This window comes from Vulpes lagopus, chromosome 1, assembly GCF_018345385.1.
Source record: "Vulpes lagopus strain Blue_001 chromosome 1, ASM1834538v1, whole genome shotgun sequence".
Lineage (NCBI taxonomy): Eukaryota > Metazoa > Chordata > Mammalia > Carnivora > Canidae > Vulpes > Vulpes lagopus.
Genome location: NC_054824.1, coordinates 10,437,627 through 10,450,016, shown reverse-complemented (window position 1 = coordinate 10,450,016; position 12,390 = coordinate 10,437,627). Strand labels below are relative to the sequence as shown.

At 37.4% G+C, this 12,390-nt stretch overlaps 1 protein-coding gene across 1 annotated transcript in view; it reads left to right on the top strand.

The window, feature by feature from the left end:
- Positions 1 to 11,787, top strand: part of LIN28B (lin-28 homolog B) — a 115,854-nt gene extending 104,067 nt beyond the window's left edge. Inside the window, exon 4 of the mRNA XM_041736976.1 lies at positions 11,412 to 11,787. Within this exon, the coding sequence (XP_041592910.1) occupies positions 11,412 to 11,787 (376 nt within the window). The remainder of the gene's footprint in view (positions 1 to 11,411) is intronic.
- Positions 11,788 to 12,390: the final 603 nt, after the last annotated feature.

The following is a 12,390-nucleotide window of genomic DNA, read 5'->3' as shown; positions in this document are numbered from 1 at the left end:
TAAGGTGTCATGAAGGCCTGTATAGGAAATATTCCCCCCCCACCCCCAACCGGCTTTACTGCAGTCTGATTGACGGATAAAATCATAAAATATTTACAGTGTACATTGTGATGGCGTGATATATATGTATACATTGCAAAAGGATTCCATCTACCTAGTTAACTAGTTAACTAACACATTCCTCACCACACCCCCACCCTTTCTTTTTGGCAAGAACATTTAAGATCCACTTTTGTAGGAAATTTCAATTATACAATGCAGTGTTATCAACTATAGTCACCATGTTATACTTGAGATCCTCAGACCTTGTTCAGCTTATAGCTGAAAATTTGGATACTTTTATTGACCTCTCCCCACTTCTCCCCCCACCCCAAGCCCAAGAACTAACTACTTTTCTATTCTGTTTCTAAGACTTTGACTTTTTTTTTTAGATTCCACAAATGTAAGATGATACAGTATTTGTCTTTCTGCATCTGACTTATTTCAAATTCAGCATAATGCCTTCGAGATCCATCCATGTAGTCAAAAATGGCAGGATTTCCATTATTGTGGCTGAATAATATTCTATTATGTGTATGTATACCACATTTTCTTTATCCATTCATTCGTCAGTGGACTTTTAGGTCGTTCCTATGTCTTGGCTATTGTGAATAATGCTTCAGTGAGCATAGGGGTGCAAATATCTCTTTGAGATAGTGATTTCATTTCAGTTAGATATATACCCAGAAGTGGAATTGCTGGATCATATGGTATTCCTATTTTTAATTCTTTTAGAAGCCTCCATACTATTTTCCACAGTGGCTGCACCATTCACAGTCCCACCAGCACTGGCATTCCTTTTTTCCACATCCTTGCTAATCCTTGCAGTCCCTTGTCTTTTTGATACAGCTGTTTTAACAAGTATGAGGCAATATCTCATTGTGGTTTTGATTTGCATTTCCCTGATACTTAGTGATGTTGAGCACCTTTTCCGGTACCTGTTGGCCCTCTACGTGTCTTCTTTGGAAAAATTTAAATTTTTGTTTTAAGTTCCTTTTCAGTGAAGTTGCAAGTAATTTCCAGGGTTATGAAAGAGCAAAATGTTTCAAGATACAGGAAAAATAAGATCACTGACTAAACACAAAAACTAATACTGGGTTCAGTAACCCTGGGGATTAAAGTTAGTTGTGCGTTGATTTTATCTCTTTTCTAGATTCTAGGTACTTAGGAAGCAAGATCATAATGTTGTCATAATGATCTTTGCATCTCAAACAGTGGCTTCTGTGGTTGGATATTCACTGTATGAGAATTAAAGGATAATTTTTTAAAAACGGTAACATCATGGCACTGATACAGATATACAATGAGCAAGTGTTAAAGATTTTCTTTAATTCGGTTAAATGAGGAAAACAGGCAGCTGTAATAACCTGTTCAAAGGACAATCCAAAGAATAGACACATTTGTAGATTAGGAATATTGAAATTAATATCCAGTGGGGGCAAACCATGCTTCTCAAGGTAGGAAAGGGAAGTCCGTTGAACCTGACAGGACAGAATTGGACTCTGTGGGCAAGAAGAACTTTGCTATCAGTTATTGGCAATTTAAAGAGCTGTAAAATTACTCTCCTAAATCAGAATCAGATAATCCATAAATGTGAGCTGTAGATCTAGACAATGCAGCTTTCCATTAAAGCACAGCTTTTCCCCGATACGTGTTATAAAAATAACACTTCTAAAGAGAACTTCACGTTCAGCGTGGTAAATAAATAGCACTTTGCCATTTGCAGCTATATTTTTAAATTTTTACTACTTTTCTGAAATACATACATTTTTTAAAGTAAAAAGTTTACTTTTCAAACAAGTTTACCTCCTTTCCCCACATCTGCCGTATTTTCCAAGATTTTTCTTTGTTAGAAAAACATCAAAAATTTACTCAGTGGCTTAGTTTCTTTTGTCTCACTAAAGGAGTAAACCAAATTCTTCATGTAAACTTCTACCAGCCAAATTCAGAGGATGACCAGAGGAGATGAAAATTCCATTGCTCAGATACTCAAGAGCTTGTCTTTTAAGACAAGGCACTTTTTGGCTTATAGAGGATGCACAGACAAATCTGTTCATGTGTAGAATCTAGCCCTAATGTTTAGCACTTATTAAGAGTATTTAGACATGTGTAAACAATCCTGGCTCTGACCAGAGACCTGTCTACTTTTTTCAAGCCTGCTTTCAGCTTTTACCTCCATCCTTGTCTTGACAGCCATTTCTTTTATAACTGTGCCCATGTGTTCACAGGGTCACAGCCTTAAAGTGTTCATATAAGGAAACAAGATTCCCTACGGGATCAGTGACCAGAGAAAAGATCTGCAGGGATGCCTTAGCAGCTTGACCATCAAGCTTTAGTCATATAAACAGCTGGGGAACATGAAGAGCAGCTGCAGCCAGTAAGGAGGGAGAAAAGAAGTAGCCATGAAGCCAGGAATACCTTACATGACATAAGCTTCACTTTTCAAGATCAGACTTAACACAGAGAGGACATAATGTCACCCTTTATGGAGGTCATCTAGACATAGTAGCAATCTCCTGCATTCAGTTTGCACCTACTCAGCAACATGGGAACAGTTTCAGCGCTGCTGATTCTTGGCAAAAGACAACAGGCAGTCACAGAAAGACCAGTTGGGCTAGAAGGGGATGGACTTCATCATTGTCTTCAGCACTAGCTGGTGCTGGAACAGAAGATCAAATTTATTGGTCATTAGAAGGCTTTCATCGGTGATTTCAGCAGGATAGTTTTAACTCCTGATTCCTGAGTAGCCATAGAGATGGGGACGGTTTGGCACGGTCTTCTTTTGCCTCCTGCACATAAATTAATCCTGAGGGTACATTTTGGATAGATCATACCAAGCAACATACTCTAGAACAACAGGCCCTCTATAAATATGTTTAATGCTACCCAAGTAAGCAGTGTCAAAATGGAAAGTTTACACATAGTCCTTACTAATTCAGTAACATAGCAGTAATTCAGTGTTGATTTAGTAATACAACAGTTGGAAGGTGTTTAAACCCTCTATCTTCATAGAAAGTCAAGTACTACCAACATTGACACTGGACCAAAGGTAACTCAGTCATGGTAACTTCAAAGTTTCAATAACCCATTTGGCTAAGTAATAGCTCACTTGGCTAAAATCTTCTAATCTAGCTCTCCTGTTGCCTCCAGTTTGTAAACGCATAAATCTGGAACTTTTATCTAACCTTCTCCTGTGCAAGTCACCAGTTGTGCCACTCAAATGGATTCTTGATCTCTGTACATCTTTCTCTCCTTTGAAATTTCTCATGCTGTCTCTTCCTTCTATGTTTTAAACAGCAAGGTGTAATAAAACATGAGCCAGTCACTTTTATTCTGTAGTCTTTGTTTATAAACCTAGCGTGTTTTTTTTGTGTATTTGAATTCTTTCATGTATTATTTTGACATTTACATCCATTTCTCTAGATGGCAAATAATTGCTGCACACATAAGTAATCATGATGAAACTACTCTTTTAAAACTGCTTGTGCTATAATAGTGTAAAAAAAAAAAAATTCAACGTACACCTAAGGAGAAAGTTACCACTATAGAATGACTTGTAAAATAACATAAAGATAAAGCTGGTTTACAGAGCCAAAGGAAAAAAATCATATGATGACCAAGAAAGAAAAAAAAAAACATTTATAAAAGTTGACACTAAAGCAGTAGTGGAATTGTATTTCTTCAGGCTGAACCAGTGCTTATTTACAGCAGATGTCACACCTCTGACACTGGCGATGTGAAATGGTCTAGTGAAAAGCAAGCAGCCCTGGGGGCTTTAAATTTTCAGCAAATCTGCTATAATGGATAAATGAACTAACATTTTCAGGTTGCATATTATAATCTGATTTTCCCATCTAAGCCAACACCCACTTATAGCCATTTCTAGTTAAATATTGAATGTCTTTCCTTTGCTTTATATATATTTGATACCAGCAGTAACCTAAAAATACTCTATACCTAATGGTTACTGTAACCATATATGGTAGATAAACTGAATGTGGTTCCAACAAGGATAAATCTAAATCCTCAGTTTGGATAGAACTGCCGTGGGGCACGTGTGTGTGTGTGTGTGTGTGTGTGTGTGTGCGCGCGCACATGTGAGGGGGGTTCTGAACTGGACACTCCTTCTTAGCTGTGTGGGATCATAAAAGCATTGCTGGGAGAATATTCATTTCACTGCATGTGAGATTGGGTCCTTTTTCATAACAAACTGCTTTTACTTCCAAGACATGGGAAAGCATTAAGTTATCTGTGTTTAAGTACATTTTTCGTCTTGTTTTTTTCAACTGTTCCATTAGCCAGAACAGATTACCTGTCTGGAATGTTGCTTGTTACCTACAAGAGAGATAACATTTGTATTTCAAATACAGATTTAACTTAGGACCTAGAATTCATTATTATGCTCCTTCTCAAGCTGTGGTACAAAGTAGCAGACCCAGAACAAATGATTATTGTTCTGTGGGATTGCACAAAATCTACCAAGTACTTCTACACATAATGGAATGAAATACCAAAATGTCTGGCTTATAATTATACCTGATTGAAGTGCCCTTACATGAAAAAGGCTCCCTTTGTCCCTATTTCTCCAAACGATTTCTCTCCCCTTCCATGTCCTCTTCTCTTTGAAAACTGTTATGTGTTCCATCCGTACTTTGCTTGAAACCCCGTGCTGCCATTCATCACATACCTGCCCCCTGCATTTTCCATCTTACCATTTTGTTTTCATAAGATGATGAAAGGTTTGCAAATAGAGCTATTACTAAATTTTAGCTGGTTTTCAAGATACTTTGGTGCATTTTCAGCTGATAATTTCCCCCCTGCACATAGTAGATATTCTTAAGTGCTTTTTTGTCTTTCATTTCAATTTATGAAAATGGCTACATGGGTATTTAAAAGCAGTTGAATTCACTAATAGGCAAGCTGTCTAGAAAATTCCCCTCATAGAAATAGATGATAAAAGAGGATAGAACAGTAATTGCTAAGTACAAAATACCCTCTGAATTTAGTGCATACCCCACATCAGTTTAATTAAGTAGCCTGTAAACTAAGGTTTGGAGATGATTTAATTCCACTGTCAACAGTTTTGTTTTTTTTTTTAAGTTTATTTATTTTTTGTAGTGATCCTTAAACCCAAGGTGGGGCTTGAACTTACAACCTTTAGATCAAGAGTCACATGCTCTTCTGACTGAGCCAGCCAGATACCCCTCCATTGCCAGCAATTCTGGAATTTAGAATTCACATTCGTTGTATGCCACAACAGACTGACCCTCATTCTGAACTAGAACTAGGCAGTACAGAGTCATCCAGACATCTGCCATTTATTATGCACCAGAAAGAACTGAATGGCAATTATACTGACTAAATCTTGTTTTAAAAAAAAATATTGAAGACCTACCCTTAGGGTGGTCTAACTATGCTAGTTTTCTTTCAACCATCTATCCTGTACTTTCTTTTTCTCTAAGTATAGAAGACCCAGAGCAGTAGTTACTTTATCAGTGACACTCTTTCAGATGAAATACAATTTAGATATTAGAGTTTCTTAAAGTGTCATGGCTAATAGATTTTTATAAAAAGCAGAGATCTTGTTACATTCACAAGGAAGTAATTTTTATGTAATAGCCAACAGAAGTTGGTCATTAGAAATGTTTGCAGGAGTCTGTCTATAGAGGGGGATCCCTGGGTGGCTCAGCGGTGTAGCGTGACCTGGAGTCCTGGGATCCAGTCCCACATCATGCTCCCTGCATGGAGCCTGCTTCTCTCTCTGCCTGTGTCTCTGGCTCTCTCTCTGTGTGTGTCTCTCATGAATAAATAAATAAAATCTTTTTTTAAAAAGGAGTCTTTCTATACAAAATTTATATGCTTTTGAGAAGTATTTTAGATGCAGGCAACAGAAGATGGAGACTTGAGTTACTATGGAAAATCAATAATTATGAATTGGTAATGATGGTGAAGTTAAGAGAATGAATTGAACCTCTTATTATTATTTCTATTATTATTTTAATTCTGTTAACGGTATGTTCAGCCCTACTCTATATAGCTCATTTTATTTTTAGCATGAGTTAAGGTAACTTGAGATGCTGGCTTCTAGATTTCAAAAGATACAAATACAGATTTTTTTGGTGTTACATATGTATTTGTTCCAAATGAAACTTTTTTAAAGTTACAAATCACCACTAGCCAGTGTTTTTAAAAACTCAATGTTCTTACCATGGTACTTAAGAAGTATATATATAAATTAACCTTACTAACATGTTTTATTGCTTAGTTGGCTTACAGTCTTAGGAGTTAATATAAGACTGAAATACAAGAAACAGACTCATGTGAAGAATAGGTTGCTTTGATAGAGATCAGAAAATATATACATTATTCAAAGGCTTTTCCAAATCTGATTCATCCAGGTGTTCTAACTCTCCACTTAGGATGTTGGGGCAGATCCTGTGAAATGAACAAACTACACCCAGGTGTAAATTTAGATTGTGTGGACGCTATCAAAACAAAATAGGGCCTACTGGAAGAATCTGTGACCCTCAGGAGGTATGAGGTGGACAGATTCCTTCCATCAAAAGCTACACTCTGGGTGCATTCCTTTTCTTTAGCTTTCCGGGATTCTTTGATGGCCTTTCTGCCATCCACCTCCCTGCCACAGCCGTACTGGCATCTAACACTCCCAGGTGTTGGGCTGATTGACAGATGATTCGATTCGATTTGATTAGATTAGATAACAAGTGTTCAGTCATATCAAAATTGGAAACTATACTGGGGCGCCTGGTGGCTCAGTGGGTTAAGCATCAGACTCTGGTCTTGGCTCAGGTCATGATCTCAGGGTCGTGAGATCGAGCCACACTTGGGGCTCTGTACTCAGTGGGGAATCTGGCTGAGGATTCTCTCTTTCCCTCTCCCTCTGCCCCTCTCCCCACTCGCACTCATTCTCTCTCTCTCTAAAATAAATAAATCTTTAAAAATAAAATACTGTAGACTTGAATGGCATTAGTATCATTTCTGGATTTTAGTTGGACTATATCAAGATTAATAATCCCTTCAAAGAGTCAGTTATCCTTTCTCCACATTGGTTTCTGGAATTCTTTCCAATCTGTGACTTTCTGTTCCCCCATTTGGAAACTTTATTGATGGTTTTTCACCTCTTTCTTTCCCAGAGATTTTTATGTCCTCTTTTCTGTTTTCACTCTTTTCCCCTGCCCACAGCTTGCACTTCTTTTTCCTCTCCATTTTCTCTCCTTGATACTACTCACTGTTGTCTCAATATTTGTTCTTGAGAAACTTACAGATCTCTGTATCCTTAATCCTTAATGCCCTTTCCAGCCCCCCTAGAATGTAGATTTAATTTTCCATATAAATTCTAAGTTAACACTTTCAAATATTTAGAAGTGCCTAACCTATTTTTTCCACTACACTTTTATTATTTTTTTTTAATTTTTATTTATTTATGATAGTCACACAGAGAGAGAGAGAGAGAGGCAGAGACACAGGCAGAGGGAGAAGCAGGCTCCATGCACCGGGAGCCCAACGTGGGATTCGATCCTGGGTCTCCAGGATCGCGCCCTGGGCCAAAGGCAGGCGCCAAACCGCTGCGCCACCCAGGGATCCCTCCACTACACTTTTAGACACAGGCAAAGTGGTCTGTGTGTAGTGTCACACACTACACTTCCCAACTTATTATCATTTTGGGGATCCAGGCAAAACATACAACTGATGAATTATTTCATCTAAATCATTGAGGTATCATTTAAAAATTAACGTCCATATTCTAATCTAATGGTTTTCAGTTGAGCTCAGTTCTAACCGTTGTTACTATTAGCATTTGAAAATATAATGTAGTTACTCTCCAGCTTGGACCTCCAAAATGATAATTTTTTGAAGGGTCACAGCAGATCCAAATTCTAATTTCAGAATGAAAATTTTCATTTTTGTTTTGAAATCCTCAGAACTTTGCGTATGTTTTGATTAACCTATTAACTGATGTAGTCGTTTGGGTTTAGTTTATTAAGACCCACCTCATTACTTGTTTCATAACATAATTATATAGTTCTAAAGCCCTAAAGGATCTGCTTTTATTTATTTTGCCATTTTAGGTGTTTCTATCTTACTATATCTATTTTTGGCATTCTCATTTCATTTAAAAATATTAATCTTATTTTGATAATCTTTTAAAAAATTGGCTCCAATTTTTTTATTTTTCCATCTTAAAAATCATCTTAAATAAGAAGTAGTATCTATAGAACATGCTAACTCATTAAAGTATTTATAATTTTACAAAGAACTTGATAAAGTTCTAAGGCTAGTCTGAATTTTTATTTTACTTTATGTTTAATATGTGAGAAAATATCCTTTGTGCCATTGGTTCATCATTTTATAAAATACCATGAATGATTTTACTTTTTATGGTTGGCTATAGGAATGTATAAAGAAGTAGGATTATAGTTTTCTTCTTATGTAGGCTTTTGCTTGTGAGTAAGTCTAGGTCCTTATATTTCTTAAGCATGTAGCATACAAGGGCACACATGGCATTTTTATGCTCACATCAATTGTAAAATTCGTTCAAACTAACAAAGGCAAGCTGATTGGAAGAGGTGTGGACAGTGAACAAAAGAGATAAGTACCATGTAGAGCTTGTATGGAGTGTGTGGTGTGGTATCATTTGTGGCCTGAAAGGTAGCTGAACATTTCCATTTGGTGTCAGTCCCTGGGGAAGGACGGGGTTTCATAATGGGGTGTGATCTGACTCTTAGTGAGAGTGATTGACACTGAATGATTAAATAGAAGAGGAGAATAAATACCACTCCTCCCCTTTTAAGACTAAGTACATATCCACTGAATGCAGATCTTTTCAGCATGGAAGACAGTCTGACCTAATGATAGCACATATCCTAAAAGCTAGGAGAGGGAATTAACTGAGTAGATCAAAATGCAAGGAAACAAAAAATTATACAGTCTCCTTAAAAATAACTTTTAGAACCCAAATGTAGTGGTAAATGCACCTACAGAATATGATGAAGACCCCATTTGTAAAAGTGGAATCCTGACATCAGGCCCTTAGTAACCGAGTGGGCAAAATGGATCCCTGGATTGGATAACACAGCGTGTACCACAGTGACTGATGAAATTGATGTGTCCGCAGGAGAGCCTGGTCTATTACTGAAGGCTTTAACCTATTTTCTCCTCTTTGATGATGAGCTCCTGAGTGGATGTTATCCTCAAGGAAGTGAATTTAATTCAAAAGGAGATATTTTATAGATGGGCAAATTTAACAATTCACTTAATCCGTTGTAGAAGAGAACTATGTGGGAAAACGTTACGATAGGTAATATGGTTGTATTTTTTCAAAGATGCCATTTTTGAGTGTGTTATTTGGGGGACTTGAATTTCAATCATTCATTGGTAATTTTTATTATTCTTTAATTTTGCATTATCTCTTAGAACACATGGCTGAAACAGTATTAAATCTGGATTGTAAAATTGTTTTCATTAATTTATTATGTTAAGATATGTCATTGCACAATAAATAATCAGAAAAGCTGGTTTCTTGGTTCTTCCCTTAAATTTTTGAAAATATGATACATTCCTTTTACCTGGGATGAATGCTTGTTAACTATTGCAAAGAATAAAAGTCCATTTCGTGAATCCACTATTCTAAAATCTTTAAGGTAATTAATGCTGGTAATTGAAGAAATAGGCCATAGTTACCCTAGTTTCTGCCAGGTAAAAAAACAAAAAAAAATAAAACACTGTTCATAACTTGATTCAGAAAATAGATTACTAATCATTTTACCTACACTGCTCAGTAGGTTAATAGTAACTTAATTCATCTGTTTTTGAAAGAGATGGTAGTATAGAAGTTGTTAAGCTCTTATTCTCTCTCTCCCTCTTTCCTTCTCTCTCTTTCGTATACACATACAAATGTAATTAATTATCATTATTTTGTTGTCAATATAGTCTTTAGTTGATGCTCACAGTTACCAGTTTTTGACATCTTTTTAAAAAATATTGTGACCTATTGTTTGTGCTTCATATTAAGAATTATGGAGTCATAAATCTATTTTAAAGTAAGTTTAAAATAGAAAGCTCCATAAAACATTTAATTTGGAGATCAAACAAAATCTGTACTCAACAGGTCGATTAAAACCTTTGTTGTAAATGTACAATATTATTTTCTCCCCTTTTTTTGAGTGTAAAATTTTCAAAGAAAATCTGACTGAAATTGAGCAAATATATCTTCCAAATAACTTGCTTGTTCGGCTTTTAGAAACTAAGATTTTTAAACATCTCATCCAAAGCCGTGTCCCCAATGTGCATTCAAATATTAATTAAGGATAGATTTATGTTTATTTTAATTTAGAAGAATTTACGCAACAGGAAAACTAATTTCTTACAGAGGGAAAAGAAAATAAATTCTTCCCATCATTGAACTGGCATCAACCTTTATTAACCCAATCTAAGTATTTAGAAGCTTTCTTTTATAGCTTCTTCTGATTCAGATACTTACTGTATTGCTCTAAAATGACTTGGTAATTTGCCAGATATCAGTCACTATAAACATCTGACTCCTTGCATATCAAATTTCACTTCGTTACTTAACTGTACAAAGGAAAAAAATTCTTCCAGTTCAACTGGTTACCACAGTCAACATAATTAACACCCAAAGAAACGTTAAACAAATGAAATTTAATTTGATCTATAATTTTCTCAATTGCCCAGTGCATTGGCAGTGCATATTATGAGCCAACAGCTTGTTTTCCTCAACGGACTTCTTTTTAAAGCGAGCTGGTTGGTGTTTTTGTTGAACATTGGCTGCCCTCTAGCGGACTACACTGTTCTCTGTTCTCTTAAGAGAACCTGTCAAGTCAAAAAGAAAAGTCAATTTCTAGGTGGAAGTGACTAGTCTTCTTTGGTTTTGTACTCTTGTTTTTCATGGACTGTTGCATTCAGCACAGCTAGCCTTATACCTTTGTTGGACCACGTTGGTGAAGACAGCCTTTGAAGCAACTTTGATTAAAAATAGCATTAGAGGAACCTCTGGCAGGGCTCAGGGGTTGGGCGCCTGCCTTGGCTCAGGTCATGATCCTGGGATCCGAGATCAAGTCCAGCATCAGCTCCCTGCAGGGAGCCTGCTTCTCCCTCTGCCTGTGTCTCTGCCTCTGTCTTTGTCTCTCTGTGTGTGTCTCATGAATAAATAAATAAAATCTTTAAAACCAAAATAGCATCAGATACTTCTAAAGAGAGCACGTTCAAATAGGCTGAACTCATTGACAGCTTGTCTTGTTTCGGGGTTTCTGAAATTCATTCTAGGTTTATGATGACCCACGCTCCCTGCTTCTAAGACGTGCCCGTCCTCATTTTCATTTTTCTTGCTGCAGATGCTACAACTGCGGTGGCCTTGATCATCATGCTAAGGAATGTAGCCTACCTCCTCAGCCAAAGAAGTGCCATTACTGTCAGAGCATCGCGCACATGGTGGCAAACTGCCCGCACCGAAGTGCCGCGCCGCCGCCGGCCAGTTCTCAGGGAAGACAGGAGGCCGAGCCCCAGCCGCCGTGCACCTCGGTGGTGCTGGCCCGGGAGCTGGGGGGGGCGCAGGGCTGCACCTCGCCGCCCTTCCCCCCGGAGGCCAGGTTCGAGGTCTCAGAATGGCCGGGCAGGTCATCCCAAGACGCTTCCTCAGCAAGGGCATCTGCAGTGCCGGAGGAACCAAGCAAAAAGGGGCCTTCTGTTCAAAAAAGGAAAAAGACCTAACGCTTCCTCTTCAGTGGATCGCTTTCTTGCCCCGGTTGGGAAGTCTACCTCATGCAAGTACAGGGGAGCAGTATTTCACAGCAGCAGCTGACTTGGGATTTTTAAACTACTGTTAAGGAACTGTGAAATTTTTTGTTTTGTTTTTGTTTTTTGTTTTTTAAACAGACAAATCACTCTAAAGCAAATTACATTGGAGCAGGGTGTCATGTGTGATGTCCTTCCGAGGATGAAATACTCTGGGTATCTCTGTGTGCACGTGTGAGAGGGAGAGAGCCTGAGTCTGTGTGTGTAGGAGGATTTCCTGTAGGATTGTAGACACATATATATAAAGCGGATTTGTCTTTATATATGTGTGTATAGAGATAGAGGCACACACCCTCCCTCACAGAATTGGACATCCCCAAGAATTGCAAACCCATTTGAAGCATTTTTAGATGGTTTCAAAGATAACCCCTGGAGGTTTTTTTTCTATTTTTTTTTCCTTAAATTCCACTCCCTTTATATTACGTAAAAATAAAAACATGACTGTTACTTTTTGTGTGAACCAAAGGCTACTTAGATCTCAGAGCTGCCAATCATATGGTACTAAAGGTTTTAAGTCAT